This window comes from Aricia agestis, chromosome 3 (assembly GCF_905147365.1).
Source record: "Aricia agestis chromosome 3, ilAriAges1.1, whole genome shotgun sequence".
NCBI classification, from domain to species: domain Eukaryota; kingdom Metazoa; phylum Arthropoda; class Insecta; order Lepidoptera; family Lycaenidae; genus Aricia; species Aricia agestis.
Window position 1 is genome coordinate 3,537,533 of NC_056408.1, and position 24,490 is coordinate 3,562,022.

Sequence of the window (24,490 nt, forward strand, 5' to 3'; positions counted from 1 at the left end):
ATAGCTTAGATCCTACATTTGTGAATACAACACGTACATATTGCATCATTTAATAATGAAATTCTATCAGAAACTAGGCTAAAAGGTATCTATGAAAATGAAAAGTTTATTACCAGCGTGCGTTATTAAATTCCGTTACAAAACTTGTTCATAAGCTTTCATTTTGTATACAACATCGATTTATTATAAAGTATTATTTGAAAAAAAAAACAATATTTAAAGTAGTAATAGCTGCAAAAAAAATTTGTTGTTGTTGTTGTGTGTTTGTGTTGTGTGTTGTTGTGTTAAATATAAGTATGTGTTATTTAATAATTAATTAGCTGTTTGACCGAGCTTTGCTCGGTATCCGATGAAAATGACATTTTCTAGAAATGATTCCTAGCTAGATCGATTTATCGTCCCCGAAACCCCCTATATACTAAATTTCATGAAAATCGTTGAAGCCGATTCCGAGATTCCAATTATATAATTATATATATACAAGAATTGCTCGTTTAAAGATATAAGATAATAATATTTAAATAAAATAAAAATGTAAGGGGGGCTCCCATACAACAAAATTTTTGGCCTACTTTTGCTCTATAACGGTACAGAACCCTTCGTGCGCGAGTCCGACTTGCACTTGGCCGATTATTTATTAATTAATTTGGCATGGATAAACTTTGTTGTGAATGAACTAAATGTTAGATATTTATATTAATTTTTATCTCACACAATTCAAAAACTTTGAAGATTTAACTTATGATTATTATGAGGCCACACCAGAAAAAGCTGACAACGTTATTAGATCACGTTTTCACCATATAATTTTAAATCAGCGAGATGGTCCATTATAAAACAATCGTAAGACTCGCTCATGAGATTCGGCGCGTGCGGGAATATTGCCTTTACGAGCACTTTCTTTAATCACGTAGCCCATATCTTGCTCGTTAAAAATATCTTATTTTATCACCTTCATATAAAAATCTTATTTATTTCTGTCAGTTTTATTTCTGTGGACCTTTTCTTGATGAACAGAAGAGACATTTTTTTGTGTCTACATCTAAATCTAAATATTTAAATAATAAGTTTTATTCAACTTAATCCAAATAGTATTCTACATTTTTTTTTGTGAATTCCCAGAAGGTATGTTTATTAATTTGTAATCCATGCTATCTAGAAGATAGCATGGATAGCATGCTGCTAAAAAAAAATAACCTTCGAATATCAACTCATGTCCTTATCTTTTTATTTATTTATTACTAGTTTCATAAGATTTTTTATGTAAGCGAAGTTCTTACCTACAACTAATTTAATACGTCACATAAGAGCTACACGACAAATGCATGTATAGCTTACCCTTCCAACGAACGGCAGTCCCGGCTTGTACCGTCTTCTCATGCTATCAGCGAACTTCAACTCCACGTAGTGCTGTTCTCCCGCTGGTGTCGCCGGGGTGGCGTTCCCAGGTCCAGAGCCGACGGAGATGTCCACGCGAGCTGATCCTCCGCCGCACGAGGCCTCGATACGCCAGGTGCCAGCTCGGGCACCGGCAGCCAAGATCGTGCTTAGCTTGCGGACACCTGGAAGAGATAAGGTCTTGGTTGATGCTGATTGAGAGAGTAATGAAGACATTTTTAAGTTTACATGAAAATGTTGGCATGTTGTTACGCGCTGGTTTTCGAGACTGCGTCGTAGCATTGCTACGATACTACGCCGTAGCACTGCTACGATACTACGCCGTAGCACTGCTACGATACTACGCCGTAGCACTGCTACGATACTACGCCGTAGCACTGCCACGATACTACGCCGTAGCACTGCTACGAAACTAAGCCAAAGCACTACTAACGATACTACGCCGTAGCACTGCTACGATACTACGCCGTAGCACTGCTACGAAACTAAGCCAAAGCACTACTAACGATACTACGCCGCAGCACTGCTACGATACTACGCCGTAGCACTGCTACGATACTACGCCGTAGCACTGCTACGATACTACGCCGTAGTATTGCTACGATACTACGCCGTAGCACTGCTACGAAACTAAGCCAAAGCACTACTAACGATACTACGCCGTAGCACTGCTACGATACTACGCCGTAGCACTGCTACGAAACTAAGCCAAAGCACTACTAACGATACTACGCCGCAGCACTGCTACGATACTACGCCGTAGCACTGCTACGATACTACGCCGTAGCACTGCTACGATACTACGCCGTAGCACTGCTACGATACTACGCCGTAGCACTACTAACGATACTACGCCGTAGCACTGCTACGATACTACGCCGTAGCACTGCTACGATACTACGCCGTAGCACTGCTACGATACTACGCCGTAGCACTGCTACGAAACTAAGCCAAAGCACTGCTACAATACTACGCCGTAGCACTGCTACGAAACTAAGCCGTAGTATTGCTACGATACTACACCGTAGCACTGCTACGATACAACGCTGTAGCTGCTACGAATAATAATTTATGAAAAAAGTAAAATGTTTCAGAGTTTAATTAGTTTTTTCTCAATTTATAGTGATTGACAATACTATAATAATATTGATTTTAGAGACTAAAAAGAATAAATCTACCTAAAGGTAATAAAATGAAAGTAATTTATTGTTATCGACATAAGCCAGGAGTGTTCTCGAAAAAGTATATCAGATTGATCTAAAGGACTTATAGTCCTTAAGATCAAACGTTACAAAAACCTCCGTCCGAGCTCTCATGTTTTTGCACGGCGTGACTTCCCGACATGATTAATCTAACCGATGACAACACGTGACTCAACCACATGCCACATAATAACCCGGGGAATGCCGGGTGGTTAAAAGTTACATATTGAGACTGAATGGGTCTGTCAGACCCTCTGCTTACAATTTCGTATCTCAATAAAAACGGAAATGTCATAGAAACCAATTTTATAATATAAAAGCTTATTCCATTCCCGGGACTTATATTTGGGTACGTTCTGTAGCTACTTAAAATTTCTTTAAAAAAGTTTTTTATTGTGATGGTTGGCAAATTATTAAAAAAGGTCTCCACGCTGGACTAATACAAGCGATAAAAATGTCGATTGTGCAGGTTGTATCATCATAGTGACAATCATATAAATCCATTATGGCACGAAGACACGGCCCTTTAGAATTATACGACTATTTATTCTTTAGTATGAACTCATTCGATCACGCGTCAGTCGGGGTCTGTCAGACCCACTGGGCGCGTTAGGGTTAAAACAATGGCGGGTCATGGGGAACTTATATTATGTTCAGAAAACTGTTTGTTCATTGTTAAATTATACATGAGGCGGAGTTCGCGAACGAGGTACGTGTTATACAGCCTCCTGAGCGACTTACGTAACGACTTTAATTGAGGTTGAAGGATCTATTTTTGTGATACTTTTGTGACAAATGAGGTGTAAATAATAAAATGAAAAATTTTATGAAGGTTTTTTGATACCTCATTTTTTTATAAATATTGAAACATTCTACATAATATTATAGATCTCTTCAATTCGAATAACCTAAGTTTCATTTTTAAATTGAAAATGGACTTTTTAGTTGAAATTTAACCATAAATAAAAATATGTAAGTGTGTATATCGTCCCCGTAGAGCTAAAATTCACCAGATAGCTTTTTCATCATTTTGAGATACGAGCGTTTAAAGTTTTAAAATTTTCAAAAAAATCCTGCAGATTTCTGTTAAGAGATATAAACGTTTTCTTTTTGCTATTGCTTGGATGGTATACCAAAGTTACTTAAACAATAATTTTTATTGAATTTAAATGTATTTTTATAATAAATATTCAATAAAACGTACTTTAGTTACTTTTCGCCCTTAACGTTTCTTTCATTAGTGTAATTTTATTGCTTGCTAAGTGCATTTAGTGAATTTTCGAATAAAAAATGAAGAAATAAAAAGGGTAATAAGTATGCTTAGTTAATTTTCAACTAAATAAAAATTAGTAATGCTCACTTAATGAAAAGTTGGAATTTTCGTTTATTAATAAAAACAACATTTTAATAAGTAATCCTTATAAAATTCACAGCATGAAAACGAAACAAATTTTTTTTTTCTATTATTCATAATTGGATACGGATATGGGGGACTGGCCGACGAGTAGTACCAGCCAACCCACTAAAAACATTTGCCATCAGCCGTATAACGGAGAGTGTCCTGAAACTATCTAACACAAGAAGCCCACCTCGACTGGCTGGTCTACCACATAAGGGATAGGATTTCCAACAAAATAAGGGAACTTAGGCCAACTGAAGCATTTTCATCGGCACCGGGACTGGGTCAGCTGAGAAGGTTCCCATATACACCCAAAACCCCTTTAGACAAAGTCTTAGAACTTTTCAAAACCATGTCTCTGCTCTTTTTTTCTACCGGAATCTGTATCCTGAGCCAAATGGAGGGTGGATCTTCCTCCCTGTTCCGCTCTGCAGCCTTTTTCTGTGAAATTACGGATTCACAGCTGATGTCATGGCGCTGCATCGCACACCACAAGTCCTCCACAGCGCCACATTCGTGGCAGGCTGACGTAGGCTCTCCTGAATTGTTAATATTACGTACATGTACGTGCCGAAACATCTGAGTCCGGTGAGCACCGTGTAAGGCCGAGCCGGAAGGTAAGAGATTCTCTGAGCTTTGAGAACTGGACGCAGAGTCTGAGTTTCTGTTGGCATTAAGCTTCTCACTTCCATTATCAGGAGCTACTGCTCTCTTTTTCCGCACCTGCCAGAGCTGGTTCCATTGGAGGTTTTTCACCTTGTGACCTTATCTCTTGCACGAGCAGGTGCAACTTGGCGAAGAACCCGCAACACACCCACAGCGGGTCCCCCTTTCATACCTGAATGCTCCGCCTCATCGAGTCGTGTTTCACATGTCTGAGGATCTTGACCTCCCCCTTCTATGACCTTCCTTTATATGGTGTTACGCCAGCTGTTTCTATCTGTGGCCACTTGAAAAGCGTTATAGACATTGAAATCAAGTGTGGTGCGGATTTCATCGGAGCAACTCATGAGACAGCGGCCCCGCGGTCTTTTTCCCACAATCTTGCCAGTTATCATGAGTTTTTCAAGATTGCCTCCTTTTTTCTGGCATTTTCCTCCAGCAACACATCTCGAAGGCGTCGATGCGTCTTCAGTCTGCAGCAGCGAATCCTTAAAGACAGATGGAGAATATGAGTGTGTAGACAAGCTTCGTCTATTTTGCATATTTTGTCTTTTCGGTCAGGTTTTTGTGAAAATCTGGTTCACAGGAGCCGTTGTTCGTAATAGTAAGCCCAAAGACGAATACGCTAACCACTTCCAATTTTAGAGCGCCAGTCACAGGTAGAGTGTTGCTTCTATCTATGACCATGATTTTGGTTTTCTCTTAATTAGTAGAGAAGCCGAAGATATTGATGATTTGCTCCATTCTCTGAAACAGTTCTTGCATCTCGACTTCATTTGCAGCCAAGAGAGTAGTGTCGTCCTTAATGCTAGCTATCTACAATTGATTGCATTACATGTGTATACCTAAAGGCTAAAGGTTCAGCAAAAATACTAAAACTTTATAGGGAAAATTTACGGATAAGACTTTGAGAAGGTGCCCAAAAATTATCTTCTTAACTTCCCTTGAAAAATGACATTAAGGTAAGGGACAAATTTTAGTGAAGTCATAACAATTACATAATTTTATGTCTCATGTTGTGAGAATTTTACTAAGCTGAAGGTTACCGTAAGAGACTGCATCGTATTTTAGAAGCATTTACCCTATTTTTCTAACACGTTAAAATATTTACGTCCTTTAAATATTTTTTTACTAAAAAACCTGTCTAGACGTTAAAAAATGTGTACTGTAAGGGATTTTTTTTTACGATAGAGGAATTTCAAGTATACTAAACGATAGAGCTCGAAATTCTGAATTCAATGATATTTATATATATAAAACTCAAAGGTTCACTGACTGACATGGTGATCTATTAACGCACAGCCCAAACCACTGGACCGATCGGGCTGAAATTTGGCATGCAGGTAGATATTATGACGTAGGCATCCGCTAAAAAAGGATTTTGATCAATTTCAACTCCAAGGGGTTAAAATAAATTCATAAATTCATTAAAATGGTTTAGTTGGAGATTTTTTTCAATATATTTATGCAAAAAGTAACTAAATAAGACATAGTGAATTTACGCATACCAAACACAAACGCTAAACGCGTAAATTAATAGATCGAAAATTCATTAAGTAGACTTAGTTAGTTTCATTTAACATTATTCAATGCAAATATTTAGAGAGTTGTGACTAAATAAATGTAGTGAATTTTCGATTTACTTAAGTTACTTGAAATATGATTTGTTCATAGGACGAAAAGTACCTAAATCAATTTAGTTACGTAAAAATGCGCTCCGTTAGTAGCTATAATTAATTATGTCCATTAAGTGTTTTTTCGCTATCGTAGTCGATCTAAAAACACGAAGTTAGTGAGTTTTTACACAAATTATCTCCGAGACTACGCATCGTATCGATAAACTGGTAACACAGAAAAATATAAAAAAAATCACTCATCTCAATAGCATCCTTAACTCAATTTTGGCCATTTTGATATCTGGTGAGTTTTAGCTCTACGGGGACGATAATTTCTGAAGCATAAGTTGAATAACTCGAAAATTTATACTATGTACCAAATAATATTATAAAACGTTAGGAACTTTAGTTCAAAACATATGACCCTATTAGGTCCTATTACAGGATCACATATCAATCCCTTGCATTGACATCGGATAATTGGGTCCAGGGATCGAACTGAGCCCGCTCTAATTACTACCATTTCTCTCATACCAAGGAGGTCTTGTTTGAAAATTAATTTATTATCATCAGCATCATTTAAATAATCCATACTTATAATATTATAAATGCGAAAGTTTGTCTGTCTGTCTGTTACGTCTTCACGCCCAAACGACTGAAACAACTTTACTTCAATCTGGTATGGAGATACTTTAAGTCCCTAGAAAGGATATAGGATACTTTTTGTGCCGGAAAAATGTACGATTCCCGCGCGATAAACAAAATTTGGCGCAACGGAAATGCGAGCGTCTAGTTATTATTAAATGTAACTGTCTGATTTTGTAGATTGTTATTTCTCACAGTTTTATTATAACTAGCTATTTGACCAAGCTTTGCTCGGTATTCGATAAAACACGAATAAAATGACATTTTCTAAAAATGAATCCTAGCTAGATCGATTTATCGCCCCCGAAACCCTCTATATACTAAATTTCATGAAAATCGTTGTAGCCGATTGCGAGATTACTTTGTCCACACTGTGCACTTTCATCTTCAATTTTCGTCATCAACTTTCATATTGGCGCATTCAATAATTGAATGCGTCAAGGAACGCAACACCAATGTTGTCATTCTTAAAGTTTTGGAATCGGTCAGAGGATATGCGTCGCGGGCATGCCTCACGTTCGCGGTTGACGACGTTATAACGCATGCCCTTGACGAACAGAAAAAGCCACAGTGTGGACAAAGTTATTGCAAAACATATTGGCATGATATCGGACTAAACAACCTTAGAAAAAAATGAAGAGGCTACTGTTGTGCTACTTTGATCATGTGTTTCTCTCGTAATATTAGTTTTTTTTTTTATGAAATAAGGGGGAAAATGAGCAAATGGGTCACCTGATGGAAAGCAACTTCCGTCGCCCATGGACACTCGCAGCATCAGAAGAGCTGCAGGTGCGTTGCCGGCCTTTTAAGAGGGAATAGGGTAATAAGGGAGGGTAGGGATAGGAAGGAAAAGGAAAAGGGGAGGGTAGGGAAGGGAATAGGGTAGGGGATTGGGCCTCCAGTAAACTCACTCACTCGGCGAAACACAGCGCAAGCGCTGTTTCACACCGGTATTCTGTGAGAACGTGGTATTTCTCCGGTTGAGCCGGCCCATTCGAGCCGAAGCATGGCTCTCCCACGTATATAGTTTTTACCCTTTAAGGCGTGTGAAAACAAAAACCTGCTCAAAGTTTTGATTTACTTGCAGTTACTCTAGTTACAATTTTTTACTTGCTTACTTGCAGTCACTCTAGTTACAATTTTTTACTTGCTTCTAAACGTCGTAAATTCCAATTCAAAATAAACACTCATAATAATTTATTTATTTATTTAATATTGGAAAACCAACAGCTTACAATTTTAGTTAAATTATAGATAAAACAAGAAGCCAATGACAGGTTTACATCATTAACAAAGAAGAACTAGCAAACAAACATGATTTTTTAACACAACAAACAAAATTCTGTGTAACTACAATATACTAAGGTTACAAAGTACAATGATGTTTAAGAGAATAGAATAAAGAATAGAACAGTAATTATAAATCAATAGAAAATATTAATCGAAGAAGTGAAGGTTCAGTTTGTCTCTTGCATTCTTGGTCCGCAATGTATAAGGATCGAAAGAGATTTTTTTTTACAGACATTTTTAAATTTACAATCTACTTTTCACTAAGAAAAACTATCACAACAAAAGTTAATATGCAATTTAATTATAGTATGCATTATACTATAAAGAGAAATATAACATGTTGCCAAACATGCATATTTGGCAAAAAGGCAGGCTCACACAATACGCCAATGGAGTGAGAACGGACGCTAATCCAATCTATCAAAATTTGACACGGGTTCATAGACGGAGTGACATGGAAATGCTTTTATGCTTTTGTACAAGACCCTGTCTCGGTTAGAAGCATATTTTGAATATACAAAAAACGAATATAGTGTTATCTTGCTACAGTTTAAAAGTATCAAAAATAGTTTGTGAAAAATAGTTTGTTATTTTAAAAAGGGGAAAACTATTTTGTGTACACTATCAAGTATCCTGAAGTTATACTAAGGCAGTCCATTCGAAATGACTGAGAATAATAATAATTAATTACATGTTATAAAAACATAAAATATATTGGCTAGTTATTATTGGATAGCCATAAAAATGCTTCATGTTGTGCTTGCTGCATAATAAGTTTTGAATAATAACTTATGTGCCCTTAAATTAGATAACATTGGATCAAAATTTACAAAGTTTGAGACCTTATACCTTCAATTCAGTTGAGGATTTAGGTGGTGTCAAGTTAAACGCCTCTTAAGTCTGACCTACGGCCCTTAGGGATCGCAACTTACTCGTCCCTACAGAAGGTAACAAAATTATGAACCCAACATCACTCTCACTTTGGTTGGCTTACGTTTCCTTAGACAATTTCACACGACATCAATTTGAATTTTTGATATCCGTAAAACTTGTGAATGAAAAGACATAGCCCAGAGGTGGTTTGATAAGTTCTTGGCCTTAAGAGGGCGACTAACCCCAAAAATCAAACATCGTCCTTCTCTCTTCACACTCACGCCCATCTTTCATATGCCAGGTGAAAAAGAACGACGCGGATTCATTGCCAAATTAGTTTTATCTCAATAACTCGATAAATATTCAACATTTTAAAAATCCGCTACGTCGATCTCTCAATGATAGAATTTCATACAATGTATTAAAATATTAACTTACTTCAATGCACGGTTATGGCAATAAATGAAAAGTTCGTGAAAATTAGATGCATCTTTGTGATTTTTTTCTATCGAGAAAATTTTAAGATATCGTGTTTTTGCTCAGATCGAATTCTCGGAAGTATAATGTCTAATTTTAGAAAATGAAACAATTCGGAGCTTATTTTCAAGTATAAAAATGAATTATAAAATCGGGACTTTAGGGTTAGTCGCCCCCTTAAGTATTTATTAAAATCAATGTTGAAAAGTGTTTTCTTTTTTGTATTTTAGAAGCTAGCCATAATATCTTTACAGATTGAAACTAAGAAAGCTAGTTACAATAAATAATGGATGAGAAATAGAGGATAATATTATAATGTTACATAATATACATTATAATATCCTCCCTTTCTTATCCAAGACCTAGAAACATAATATAGAGTACAATATAATTGTATTTTCCATGTTACCCCGCGGGCTTTAGCGTAGCAGTTTTCTTACACAGCTATCCACTTATGCCCCCGCACACCGACAATCAACATCCAAAACATTTCATTACCTGCAATAATTGTTACGGCACGAACAAATTAGTCGAAAAGTAATTTCGAACAAATAAGTTTCAAATTGTACGATTACAAAATAAGGGACCTGCGAAATTGAATTAACAAATACAAAGACGAGGCGTAGTATCTTATTTCAGGTTGCGATATTTCTCCCAAGTTCCGCCGTCAGGAGGCAACAATAACAAAGTTACGTCGCAATTAGAGCGAGATTGTTCGGAATCACATCCAATACAGCGACCCTTATGAAATATTACTACCGGGGGTACGTGTTGATGTACACTGCAGAGTAGACAGAACCATGAAGTACATACAGCGGAATAGAGCAACAATCTCGAGCTGTCAAACGAAATTGAAATTGATTTGAGTCTGTGTGTAAAAATTTGTTTACGTATACACTTACGGCCATTCCCAATATTTGATCTATCTCTGAATTGCCCTACTAGAGATAGGAATAGCTCACATTAGACATTAGAGACATATATTTTATGTCAATTGTGAGCTATTCCTATCTCTAGTAGGGCAAAACCAGAGATAGATCAAATATTGGGAAGGGCCGTAAGGCTGCGTTTCCACTGAAGCGGAGCGGAGCGGAGCTTAGCGGTGCCCGAATTGACCAATCACCATGCTCGAAATCTCCGCTCCGCTTCAATGGAAACAGCAAGAGCGGGGTGGAGCGGAGCTGAGCGGATATTCATAGAAACGCAGCCGAGCGAGGCGAAGCGGTGCGGAGGACAACGGGGTGCAGAGCGGAGGACAGCGGAGCGGGGCGGTGAGAAGCTGGGCAGTGGCTGGCGACCGCGACATCGTTACGTCACAATAGACATAACTCCGCTCCGCTCGACTCCGCTCCGCTCCGCTTCAGTGGAAACACTGAGCACTTTTCGCCGCTCCTCTCCGCTCCACTCCGCTCCGCTCCGCTTCAGTGGAAACGCAGCCTTACACAAGCATCCTTCTAAGAGATTAAATTTTCAACGTGCCGATAAGTGCCGACTGGATGTCAAACAGATGAAAAAAATTGGTTCTGCTGTCATCTATCACATGTCTCTTTTTACCATGCAGTGTTACTGATAGTGACATCTCGCTTGCTAAGACCTTTCTTTCTTTATTTCGCTAGGTATATTAATGGACAGAACTAAATGACATACTACGTCAAACGTATTCGAGATATCTTTTGAGTCAGCCTACTTGTTAGTTCTGTTTACTCTGTACCATAAAGTTAATGTACCTAGCGGAATAGAGAAACAAAGGCCTGAGCAAGCGAGATGTCACGTCTATCAGTAACACTGCGTGGTAAAAAGAGGCGTGTGATACATGACGGCAGAAGTCTTTTTTTGACGTCCAGTCGGCACTTATCGGCACTTTGACAATTTAATCTCATAGAAGTATTCATGTTCAATCATACTTGTGTAAGTGTATATGCACACAAACATATACAAATATAACATGGAGTATCTGTCAGATAAGTTTTGGATAGCCTATGAAGCACTTATCAGTGAGTGGTGAAACAGGCCCTTGATATTAGATAACACGTAGCTTGTAAGTATTCTACGTATTACGCTCCGTAAGTGCGATGTTGTGTTGGTGTATATTAGAATTTATATTTTATCATACATACAACTTGGCCCTGGTTCAACATTTTACTGAGAGTAATTGCTGTAATTATAAATGCAACTTATGAGAACACTTTATAAAATGTAATAAGTATAAAATGTGTGTATATCCTCATGTAGCGAGTGTTTAAGGTTTTCAGTAGCGTTCTTTTAACAATCTGGCACAGCGCACCTTGGGCTTACTATGATTAGGAGCAGTACCGTATATATTATATTATATTGTGGTTTTCTTGTTCCTTCCTAGTAGTAGTGCTAGAATGATCCCAGACACTGGAGATGAAGAGACTAATCGTTATTATTCTCGAAAAACACTGTTTAAAAATAAAAATATAATTTCCATAAATGAGTAAGGCCTGTTTATTGTTTATTTATCGTTCATATTTATTTTTCACAACATAGTATTCCAAATTCTTACAAGCTGTCAAAGCCTCGGATACAAAGCTAAAAGCGTTTCGGTGTCGCGTCAAACGCCGATACAGCTTATGTGATTTGGTGTTGCTGAACCGGCAGTTTTTGTGTTTGAACCGGAACAATAAAAGTCCACCACCACCGTCACCGGGACGTCACCGAGAACGAGATGACGGCGCCGACGGCTCAATTTATCGCAGTGCAGAGTCGAAGCGCAGCGAAGCGCGTCGAAGCGTCAAATTCGCAACAAGTCGAACGAATGCGCGCGGATTCGCCAGAGTGCCTACTCTGATGACGCGTAGATTCACTTGTGTGCGCTTGGATACGCGAGAATGCGCGTGCAACAAAAAGCGGTGGTCAAGCGAATTTGTTATGTTCAGTTTTAATAATTCGCTTCGATGCGCTTCGATTCTGCGCTAGTATAAATTGACCCTTAGCGACATTCATTTACTACTTGAATATGATGACCGCAAAGACGCGACGTCTCCAAAATCCTATGTGCTCTCCTGGAACTCAAAGTATCCACATACCCAGCAAAATCAGTTCAGCGGTTTGGGCGTGTAGAGATTCCATGGTACAGACCGACAGACACACTTTTCTATTTATAATATTAGTATAAGTATGCATAATATGTACTATACTAGTATGTCCATGAGTCTACCACCACGTTCAGGGGACGAGCGTGCGGTGGATTCGTCGCCATTATAGTGAATGTTTCGCTAAATTGGCGCCGTCATCTTGCTCTTGGTGACGTCCCGGTGACGGCGGCGGCAGACAAGCGGCCTGAGCCAATAAGTCGCGGATTTGAATACTGAATGCCGTGTATTGTTAATATTTTAGTGGGGTAGCGTGAGGCGTGGACGTGGTTTAGTCTTTCGTCAATAAAATATGGAATTTGTATTGTGGTATTCACAGAGTTTTATTGATGAACGGCTGATTGGGTATCTATGTTGTGAGAATATTGTATATATTATATAAAATATTTATTGTTATTAGTTATTACATATATATATATATATATATATATATATATATATATATATATATATATATATATATATATATATAATATTATTAAAAAAAATAGTCCATGGCGTGCAGCAATACAAAGATAGCAAAAAAGGATATGGGCGCAGAGCCCTTAGACGGCCCCAAATTAAATAAATATAAAAAAAAAGTTGTGAGAATATGCTAGAGAGCCTCAAAAGACTAAAATATTTTCGACTGAGCGAGGAGTTGTCACTTCAGACGTATATCATGTCACGTCGATATCGGAAACTTTGATAGACCGTACGATTTAGGATTGTGCGTAGTTTGATCCTCTGCAATATTATAATATGAAAAATAGGTTTTGGCCATGTTTTGGCTGATTCTCAGATTAGTATTTGACATACAGGATTAGTATTTGACATTTCAACACGATTGATTGTAATTTGAGCTCTCTAGAAGTACCTAGCTAGGTAAGAAACACGGCAACACGAGAATTTCATAATATTATAAAATAATTTATAAGATAAAAAATATTACCTTCATCCATAGACAGCTGTTCCCATATAGCGACTTTGGTGCCGGCCGGGTCACTCAGTGCCACGTAAGCGATCTCCCCTCTCACCAAACGAAGGTCGTGGTCCAGCGCTAGGATCCAGAAAGTGACTGTAACAAAAAATTTAATTTATTGCAACAAAATTGACTGCAACAAAATTGATTGCAACATTTTTCACTTATAGCCGTACACTCTCTGGTGGTGCAGGTTTTATAGTCAACGGTAATTGCTTTTCATCAGGGCATATTTTATTTGTTTTTTTTCTTCTCGTTGGATTAGATTCAATGGTAGTCATCAAAAGTGTAGGAAAAATACCTATTTTGAACAAAACATTTTGACTTTCTGTTTGTCTTTCAATGAGGCCTTTTAGGAGAAGGAGGATTCCTTTTACGACGTGGGAGAGCCATGCTTCGGCACGAATGGGCCAGCTCGACCGGAGAAATACCACGTTCTCACAAAAAACCGGCGTGAAACAGCGCTAGCGCTGTGTTTCGCCGAGTGAGTGAGTTTACCGGAGGCCCAATCCCCTACCCTATTCCCTTCCCTACCCTCCCCAATTCCCTTCCCATCCCTACCCTCCCCTATTACCCTATTTCCTCTTAAAAGGCCGGCAACGCACCTGCAGCTCTTCTGATGCTGCGAGTGTCCATCGGCGACGGAAGTTGCTTTCCATCAGGTGACCCGTTTGCTCGTTTGCCCCCTTATTTCATAAAAAAGGCCATATACAATTCTATTCTAATGAGTGAAAAGTACCTAGAAAGCCTCAACAAAATAAAAAAAGAACTGAACTACTCTTCAGAAATTCTCACCTGATGCTGCAAAACAAACGCATTTAACAACAGCAAAAGTTACCTTGAACTTTGAGCATATCTCAACTTTAAGGGCCTGTCAGAGCGCTGAAGTTTCATTAATTGCTTTCGACTTCACAACTATTTACACTCTTCTATGTAACTTTGTATGGAAGCAACTATTCTCTAACTTTTTAACGAGCTTAAATACAAACTGACAAATCCTCAGACAATAGAAATAAGGACAAAGTCTTTACGGTTGTTGTGAAGTATTTTAATAAGAAATTTTCGCGAAACTAACAATCATCATTTGTATGGTGTCTTGTTTATTACCCGTCTACGGCTAAGCCATAATGAAAGGTAATGATTTTGGAAGTCTCAAGTATGTGTGAATATAATATGATGTGATCTCGTAGCGGCTAAACTTTAATGGTCCGATTTTAACCAATGAAGTGTCAATATAATAATAATAAAAGCTCCCACACCGGTTTCGGTGACGGTGGCCAGTTTCATTGAAACCAGGCCAGCTACGCAGGAGTAATTTTATAGTGCCCAAGTGTGTGTGTATATTCCTCTACTCTCATAACCCAGTGGGACGGAAGACCGACACTACCGGCGAGAGATCAGGCGCAGGACCGACTTTTTACATGCCCATCCAACGCATGGATCATCTTACTGGTGAGACAATCAGGTGATCAGCCTGCATTGTCCTAACCAAACTTTGAAATATCAATTTTCCAACGCGGGAATAGAACCCACGACCTCCGAGTCAAGAGCCGCGTTCTATACCACTAAACCACGGAAGCGTTATAATAATAACTAGAGATCGCCCAATGGTCGAAATTCGACCTTAGTTTCAACGACAGTAGGACTACTACCTTTATTTTGTAAAAAATTGTGACTTTATCATTTTTTTTTTCAACTCTTGTCTCTGGGACTTAGTTGATCTCAGACTGGCCGTGTAACCATTGTCTAATAGTATCTTAGATTCAATAAAAAAAAACTTTAATCCATTTTCAATTTGTCAACTTGTTGTCAATTTGTCAAAATGTTGTCAACAGTTCAACCATAAATAAAAGAGTATAATTCGTATGTATAGGCTTGTCACTCAAAAATCTGTCATTTCTCATGTGTGTATGTTGTAGTGTGTGTAATGTTTTATTTGTTAAAAAAATGTATGATAAAAGCATAATTTCAAAATAATATTAGCTCGATGCACTCCTTCACCATATAAACTATAACTGTGCAAAATTTCATGCACCTACGTTTCCCCATTTTTCGTAAAAAGGGTTACAAAGTTTTTCGTTCGCGTATTAATATTATGATCACATTATGATATTGATACTGCTAGTGACACAGGCTATTTTTATTTTTTTGTAATAATAACATATTTAGTTGGGTTACTTTTAATCTTTCTACTTTCATTATCAGAGATTATAAAAATGACAATTTAAACCTTATTTCATCTACGTATTTGATCGAAAATGTTACGTCCGTCTGTATCATCTGGTAATTTCACCCCGCAAAACATAATGCTCCGCAAAAAGCCGCTAAGCACCAGTTGAAAGCGAATTTATTCGGGAACATTTGGTGGAATAGTTCCCAGTTGTTGGCAGTGTATGGCCCGTTAGTCCGTAATTAATTACAAGTACAAACGATTTACGCAGAACTTGTACACCAGGCAACAGCACATCCGGAACTACCAGCGTAAGTTGACCTCTCATTGGATAGGATTCCGGTGCGGTCAGGACACTGGTTAAACAAAATGTCGCCGGGTGTACATTCGATTTACGCGCGAACTTGTACAGTAACGGAAAACTTGTACCCAAACCCACCGTAATCTAAATTCGATGTGTTTTACGTCCGGCATATTTTATGGCTCGTTTTGACGCTGTTTTGGGAAGAGATTCGCAAATTACATTTTGAGGTTGAAATTATTCGAGACTTGATTTAAATGCAAATGCTTGATGTCAAAAAGGTCGAAATAATAAATTATGATCCTAGCAATAAACAAGTAATCATAATTAGTTTAAAAAGCTATAACCCGGCTATGTTATGGTAACAAATTAAATTTATGGACACCTCATTTGCTAAAATCAGAACATTTAGGGCCTGTTTCACCACTTCCCGATAAGTGCCGATAGGCTATTCACAACTTATCTAACAGATAGAGTATCTTTCAGATAAGTTACGAATAGCCTATGCGGCACTCATCAGGAAGTTGCGACATAGGTCCTTAGGCGCTACAAGGGCACATCCATAGATTGTCAAAATTCTTTCTTCCTTTTGACTTCACCGCCGTCGGATATAAATATAAATAATTCAAGAAGGATTAATATTAATCGCTGATTACAATCATTTGAAATAAGTATTACCGAGTAAAATATTTGAAAAATATTACATCCCGTAAGACGTGGATATTGCCAATTCTAAATGGAATGTTGGTGAAATGCCAAAAATTATACAAAGCTCTGCCCCGTGGGTCGTCTTGGGAGAAATGAGTTTTCGTTAAAAAGAAAATGCATTTGTAAAAGTTGGGTCTCAGCAAAAGTTGTCACCTGCGCCGTTTGTCACCACCCGACTTATTTAATTTTTCTTCAAGAAATTCTCAAAAATGGAAGGGAAGCAATGTGACTTTATACCTATGGTATGCTTATAAGCTACATTTTGTCTTTATGTAGAAAAGGAATAATAAGGAACTTAGGAATATTTATTTTGAATGAATTGGCAAAACTACTAATTCGTATCTAAAGTAGGTACCTAGGCTTAAGTAGGTACCATCAGAGAAAATATTTCATAGGCGACTTAGGTATTTGATCAGGTTGTATCAACGAAATGTTATAGAGAAAATTATGTAGGTCTTCTCTTTCTGCCTATGATAATAATTATAATATAATATTTATTTGAAAGTGCCTTACATAAAAGCTACGAATTTTGTAAAAAAGTCAATTTGTACTGAAGCCAATACTTCGAGGGAACCTGTCAATCGCCACAGTGACAAAGTAAATTGAAAATCTAATTAATTACGGCCGATACGAGAGTACCTCTCACCCTCGCGGACTACACAAAGGATGATTAATTTAATATTCTTATAAAATTCCATGCACTCTCCGCTTACAAAGTTCTCGTTTTTATTCATTATTCCTTTCCGTACAAAATGTCCCTCAAGTTCCGCTTTGTACGGTCAATCTAATAATTTATTAGTTGAGCTCTATTTTTTTAAGTATTTGCGTAATTTACTTAGTGATTAAGAGTGCGGCCACATATTTCAGGTGCGGTCTTGCAACGAATTTAATCTTAGTTGCGTTTCAGCAACGCACTATTATAGTACGACGCAAAACGCAAAATGAGTAATCCGTCATTAATCCTCCTACTGCATCTCTTCTACATTGTTTCGTCATGACACCTTGATGACAATGAATGAATACGGCATAATATCATAAAATAATATGTTCGAGTGATTTTTCGTTTGAGCATCGTCGCTGCGACGTTGCACCACAATGTAGCAATGTGAATTCGTTCTTTTGTAAGGGTTCGGCATATTGATTTTACTCAAGTAACAAGTTATAAACTTAGAACTTCAAAGGCTTCAATCATATCATATTGCCTATCTCAACACATACTTGGGCCTCCAAACTCGACCTATTACTGTTGTTTATGGACAGTTATATCGTCCAGTAGTTTGGTGCGCCCTAAACAGTGATTGTAAGATATTGAGGGTAAGTTACACGAGCGTGTTTTGGTCACAAAACTTCGGTTAGTGTAAATTTTGCTGCATTCGGTTTCATAGTCAATTCGTTTTACATTCGCATGAGCATAATTTTGTCAGTCAACGTCAGTATGAATTAACAAAAAATTAAAACCGAATTGCGACTCGCGATTCACAAATAACGTTCTTTTGGGTTCATCTAAAGGTAGTTTTAGTACTTACTTGTTTCACCAGGTCTATAATGGTGCCTCGCAGGTCTGACGATCACATCTCTGACTGGACCCAGGAGTCTGATGACGCTGTGACTCCTGGCAGTGCACTCATCGTTGCCCACACAACCAACGGAGGTGTGGAGAGTGCAGTGGGTTGCTGGTGATGATGGGATCTTGAGTGGTATGATTCCATAGCCTGAAACAAATAAACCACTATATGAGTAAAGAAGAGAAAGAAAAAACAGAAGACATCAACATGTCTAACGGAAAAGAGAGTCTACATAATTTTAACCTATAAATACACCCTTTTTATGGTTCTGTAGCCAAGTGTAAAAATCGAACCCTATTACTAAAGCGGGGAATTGACTACCGAGCCGCCCGCTACGGGCCGCCCGTCACGGGTAGGTCTGTCGCATGTCTGCTCGTCAATTCCTAGGTACGGGCACAGACATGCCAGTTGGCCCGTGCCCGCAGCCTGCCCGCGAGATCGGATTTTTCCTGCGCGGGCACGGGCAAGTCTGTACATGAATGGTCGCGAGGGGCGGCCCGTCGTCATTCGCGCCTTGGAGAGCGATTGGAGTGCACTTAAAATATTATTTTAAAACATATTATTGTAAACAATACAAATACTTAACTTAGAAATGAAGGCACAAAACAATTTTGACATTCGTTTATTTCCATTAACAGGTCGTTCTTGTCTGTAGAAAGTTAAAAGCAAGGATTACATGAACACCGATCTACGTAATGCCGCTAATACAGCGAACTTATTGAAAAATCCAAAGAAATCAATGCCGATGCTGATCTATCATTTGTTACAAAGAAGATTAAGTCCATGAGTCCACGACCGAGCTGCAGCCCTCTATCTATTCGACTGACTTGCCTGTTCTGTGTGTGTTTAATAGGGGCAAGCGCCAGACTTGTGCCAGACCGGGCGGCCCGCGGGCCGCCCGGTAGTGAATTCCCCGCTAAGACTTTGCTCTCTGTCCGTCTATCTATCTGTCTGTCTCCAGGTTGTATCTCAAGAACCGCGATAGCTAGTTATTTTCTTGTTTTATAATAAACAATTACTGTTATTATTATTATAGTTACTAGGTAGTATTATAAAATACCAGCCATAAATTCCGAAAATCGTACAAAATATTCAATGTTTTGGAACAAGGTGTTAGGTCAGAGCTAACGTAAACTATGAAGCGTGGAATACATAATAGCAGCCGGTACCAACTTGTCTACAAGATCGTCCCATGTCGGACCAGTGTCGGACAAGTTCAGCTGAGCAAATCTCCTGACGCGTTATTATTAACACCGTCATCCATTCACTTTACAAGCTGGTACATTGTACCGTTAGGCCCTGTGATAAAATCTAATATGGCCTAAATATGGCTATATAATTTGCACATGAGTACTTCATGTCGAAATTCATGTCTCTCTCAAATATTTTTAGGAGTACAAGCTACAAAGTTTTGTGGGAGTGATGTTTTACATATACGAAAAATGATATGCTATGCGATTCCTTTTCAGGTAATATAAAGATAATTTTGTTGCTTTAAAATTAAATCAAATAAAATTAAAGCGTTCTCAATTCTCACGGTTCAAAAGTTAAACGCAATAACATACTTTAGTCCAGTCCATTAAAATCCAACTTTACTTCGAGAACCTTCAATAGTGACAATAAAAGATCTTGGAGCACCTCCAAATGGAAAAGATGTTGAAGAAATTGCACTCTCGCCAAGCACTTAAATGAACCAGACACTATTAAAAGGTATGAACGATTATATTTCAAGAAAGGTGCAGCAAAATTGATAGAATCAAACGCTGAGCAAACAGATGGTACTTGTAAAGTATAAAGAATCATTGAGATATAATAATAATAATATCTATGGACGCTTCACACCACGTCAGTCTGTGTTACAGGTACCAGACAACGGAAATATATTTAATACTTTTATACTATACATATATTTAAGATTTTATACACATATTTAATACACATCCATGACCAACTTTAAACATTTTTTGTTCCGTCGGCGGGATTCGAACCCGCGACCCCTAGTTTGAGCTACCAACGCGCTCACCACTGAGCCACCGAGGTTGTCATATTGAGCAGTAGGGAAGAATAGTATCAATCGGTGTATACCTTTATGATGTTATTAAGGTGCAATATTTTGGATACTTGATATATTATTATGCCAATTATTTTTAGGTTCAACGCGTTAAAGTAGTTTTGCTATTACCTATTCCTCTGATTAAGAAATGACTACACTAACACACAATAATACTATACTATAATATAGAACACGATCGATGGTACGGGCAGGATCTTTAAATTATTATATAAATAACTTTTTTTCAGCTAGTATAAAACTGATGATCATGATGATGATTTTTCGAAGATGAAAATTAATGCTGGACAGTGCGGATTTCGCAATAAATACAAACAAAGCTATACACCCACCACTACCTACAATGCAATCATCATGAAATCTGAGGAATCATAATTAAATCAAACCGCACGTAACAATGGACCGAAACGATCTTTGTTATACAATATTCCTTGTATTACCTAGGGGAATGCACATAGAGACTACAATCGCTTGCAGTCTCAGGTGAACCAATTTCCTTTACTGGCATCTTCGTTAAAGTCACTGGAGCTTGAACGGACACTGTATCAAGCTCAGATTTATTGTTTAAGTAAAAAACTTCAGTGTGAATATCCTTTGAAATCTCGCCGTATTTTCTCAGCGATTGTGATTCGAGCTCAGTTTATGATAAAAACAAGATATTTCTTGTCTTCAGCTTTCGCAAAGTTTAAAACAACTTTGTATTTAATAGTTTCTCGAGCGTTTTAGAGTGATTTTAATGTATAAGGACGTTGAAGCTAAGTTTGTTTATCCCTGCATTATTAACATTGTCTCTGGTTATTTTGTGATCTTTCACTTTGTAGTCTGCTCTCTGCTTTCCCTGAATATTAATTACATTTTGATAATGTTTTCGAGCCAATCTCATCTCAGATTCTGTCAATCTTTTGTATGCATTGTACCCTACATAATATGGCTGTACGGCTTGTGTTAATACAATACTGTTCAATACAGTTCTGAAACAGAATTGGTTATGTAACTTGCATCGCGACCTAACCTTACGAAGATATCTCCAGGTGGTACGTGATTTAGTAAAAGTGACATGTATTGTATAGGTGTATCTTGTGGTTTCCAGTAGTTGAAGGAGTGTTGTATAAATGTAGACTTTCGATAAGAAAATATTATATGTTATGTGCCACTGCTAGTACATAACATATATTTTATTATCGAAAATTATAGGTTTATTATTGCCAATGTATTATATAGTCGGGTTATGTCTTGCCACGCTAACAAATTAGGATCAACAATGTTTAGGGTACATCAATTACACAGATAGTAACTAGTACGTGGGAGAGCCATGCTTCGGCACGAATGGGCCGGCTCGACCGGATAAATACCACGTTCTCACAGAAAACCGGCGTGAAACAGCGCTTGCCCTGTGTTTCGCTGAGTGAGTGAGTTTACCGGAGGCCCAATCCCCTAGCCCCTACCCTATTCCCTTCCCTACCCTCAACTATTCCCTTCCCTTCCCTTCCCTCCCCTATTACCCTATTCCCTCTTAAAAGGTCGGCAACGCACTTGCAGCTCTTCTGATGCTGCGAGTGTCCATGGGCGACGGAAGTTGCTTTCCATCAGGTGACCCGTTTGCTCGTTTGCCCCCTTATTTTATAAAAAAAAAATAGTACGAGACTTAAAATAAATTAAAAGCAAAGTGACCACAGCACTTTAATTGCCTTGCCCCAAACTTTTAGTGATAAAACACATTAAAGAACACTTATACCGAAGATTATTATTATCACACAGCAATTCATGTATTATGTAACCTTTAGCAAAATATCAATTAGATAACAAAAAAGAGAAATAGTATTATAAATGCTTTTCAATGTACGTCTTATTTGAAAGAATTTTGTCTAGAATTCACTTTGCAATGCTCGAGTTTTAAGACCCGCGAGTATAATTTAATTTCGTGAACAGGACTCCTTACGTTTTAAGTTTTAGATTTTGTATAAGCTTATATTTTACTAAATCTTAATTTTAAAATTTGAAATAAATAGTTTTATTCTATGCACAGAGCTTTTGCTATACCGGGCTATCTTTATTTCTTTATATCCTTGAACATTTTTACAAAATTACTTGCTGACACGGCAAATGTTGTTTTGCCATAAAAATTATTTCTAGTATCAATATAAAAAGTAGATAAAAAACTATTCTAAGATCTAACTAAATATAATTATTAAGTACATAGAAAATTTAATTAAAATCGGTTGAGACGTTTTGGAGGAGTTCACGCACAAACTCTGTCACACGAAAATTTTATATATTAGAGATTTATTATTTTTATTGTGTATTCGTAATCATTGCTTAGCACTTTTTAATCAGAATAAAAATGTGAAAGTTTGAAACTTGGACCAAACTCCTCTTAATTCCTCAACTAATAAGCAATTTTGAACGTATAATATCCATATACGATTCCATCCAATTGCATTTGATTAAGGTTGAATCACACTCACGCCGGCACGTGCTAAACTTCGCCAAATGAAGCTATTCACGCTGCGGTCCGCAAACGAACGCCGCTAATTCACTAAATTGTGCGTACATGATCTGCCTCTGTGATGACAAATACTAGAGAGGTTAATTCATAGGCAGATGGCGGACCTGCGTAATTTGGTTGCAAATGTCAAACCTGGCCGACAAAACACTACTAACATAGTATATGACATTCTCTTTGCTACTAATATAACATTATATTCACGTAACCCGACGAACCTCCATCTGCATAATACTTTAAATCAATTTTATTTATATTATTATAAAATTTTAAATCAATTTTATTTCTTCGATGGTGCAATAATATTATTAGGTATACAAAGCAACTTTGGGCCATGATGGACATTGGACAACCACTAAAACTGTCAGATTATGTGTCAATGTTGTCACATAAAAAAGACAATTTGTTGCACTATTTCCTAAATATTTACTTGACTCCCTGTCAAGAAACTTGTCATAATAATAATTTATGTTGTTATTTTCTATAAAAAACTGCGATAGATAATAAAGTGACAGAATAATATTATGTTTCTATACTGTACTCGGCGAAACATGGCGTAGCGGTCATTGACTCCCTGTCAAAAACTTGTCATTTTCTATATAAACCGCGATTGCCAGTGAAGTGTCATATGTTATCAATCGCGGCTTTGCATAGAAAATAACACGTTTTTGACAGGGAGTCAATGATCGCTACCGCCATGTTTCGCTGAGTACAGTATAGTCTGGGTGATATCGTATTGGGCACATAAAGTTAATATACCTATCGGAATAGAGCAACAATCTCGAGCTGTCAAACGAAACCGAAATTGGTTTCATCTGTGTGTAAACATATGTGTACGTATACACTTACACAAGCATGATTGAACATGATTTCTATGAGATTTAATTGTCAACGTGCGGCACGTGCCGACTAGACGTCAAAAAAAGAATGCTGCTGTCATGTATCACACGTCTCTTTTTACCACGCAGTGTTACTGATAGTGACATCTCTCTTGCTCAAGCCTTTGTTTCTCTATCCCGCTAGGTATATTAACTTTATGATTTGGCATGATCGATGAAAACTAGTATGAAGTAAAATATGTGATACAGCTATATAAGATTCAAATTCATAAAAAGTTGAAATTATCATTGATATAAGAGTTACAGAGAGGTTTTCCGATGAATAGTATGTGTCTTTATAGGAGTTAAAAAACAGTTTTCGTATAAAATCAAGTACAAAACTAATCAGTTTATACTTGATTGAGATTAAGAGAACCTCTTTTAGAAACAGAAAGCCAAGAATAATTTTAACAAGCTACCAATAGACTCGTATCTTATTAGCCATCATGAGATATTTCAAGCAAAATATAAGTGGAAAGAATAAAAGTGGGAAGTAACTATAAATTGCTGGAGAGTTAGCAACAGTTCTCGTAGGACCTTTTGAGTAAAATGCTCTAAAACTTTCCCTCCTTTGATGCATCGAGAATATTCCTAGAGATCTTTATAAAATGGTTTTCATTTATAAACTATGCATTCTATAAGTACTAGTTTAAA

General features: G+C 37.5%; 1 protein-coding gene across 1 annotated transcript in view; it reads right to left on the bottom strand.

The window, feature by feature from the left end:
• LOC121725790 (C3 and PZP-like alpha-2-macroglobulin domain-containing protein 8) overlaps positions 1–24,490 on the bottom strand; it is a 216,963-nt gene that overhangs the window by 95,086 nt on the left and 97,387 nt on the right. Inside the window, exons 4-6 of the mRNA XM_042112911.1 lie at positions 18,346–18,531; positions 13,611–13,736; positions 1,339–1,562 (exon numbers count right to left, since the gene is read on the bottom strand). Of these exons, the coding sequence (XP_041968845.1) occupies positions 1,339–1,562; positions 13,611–13,736; positions 18,346–18,531 (536 nt within the window). The remainder of the gene's footprint in view (positions 1–1,338; positions 1,563–13,610; positions 13,737–18,345; positions 18,532–24,490) is intronic.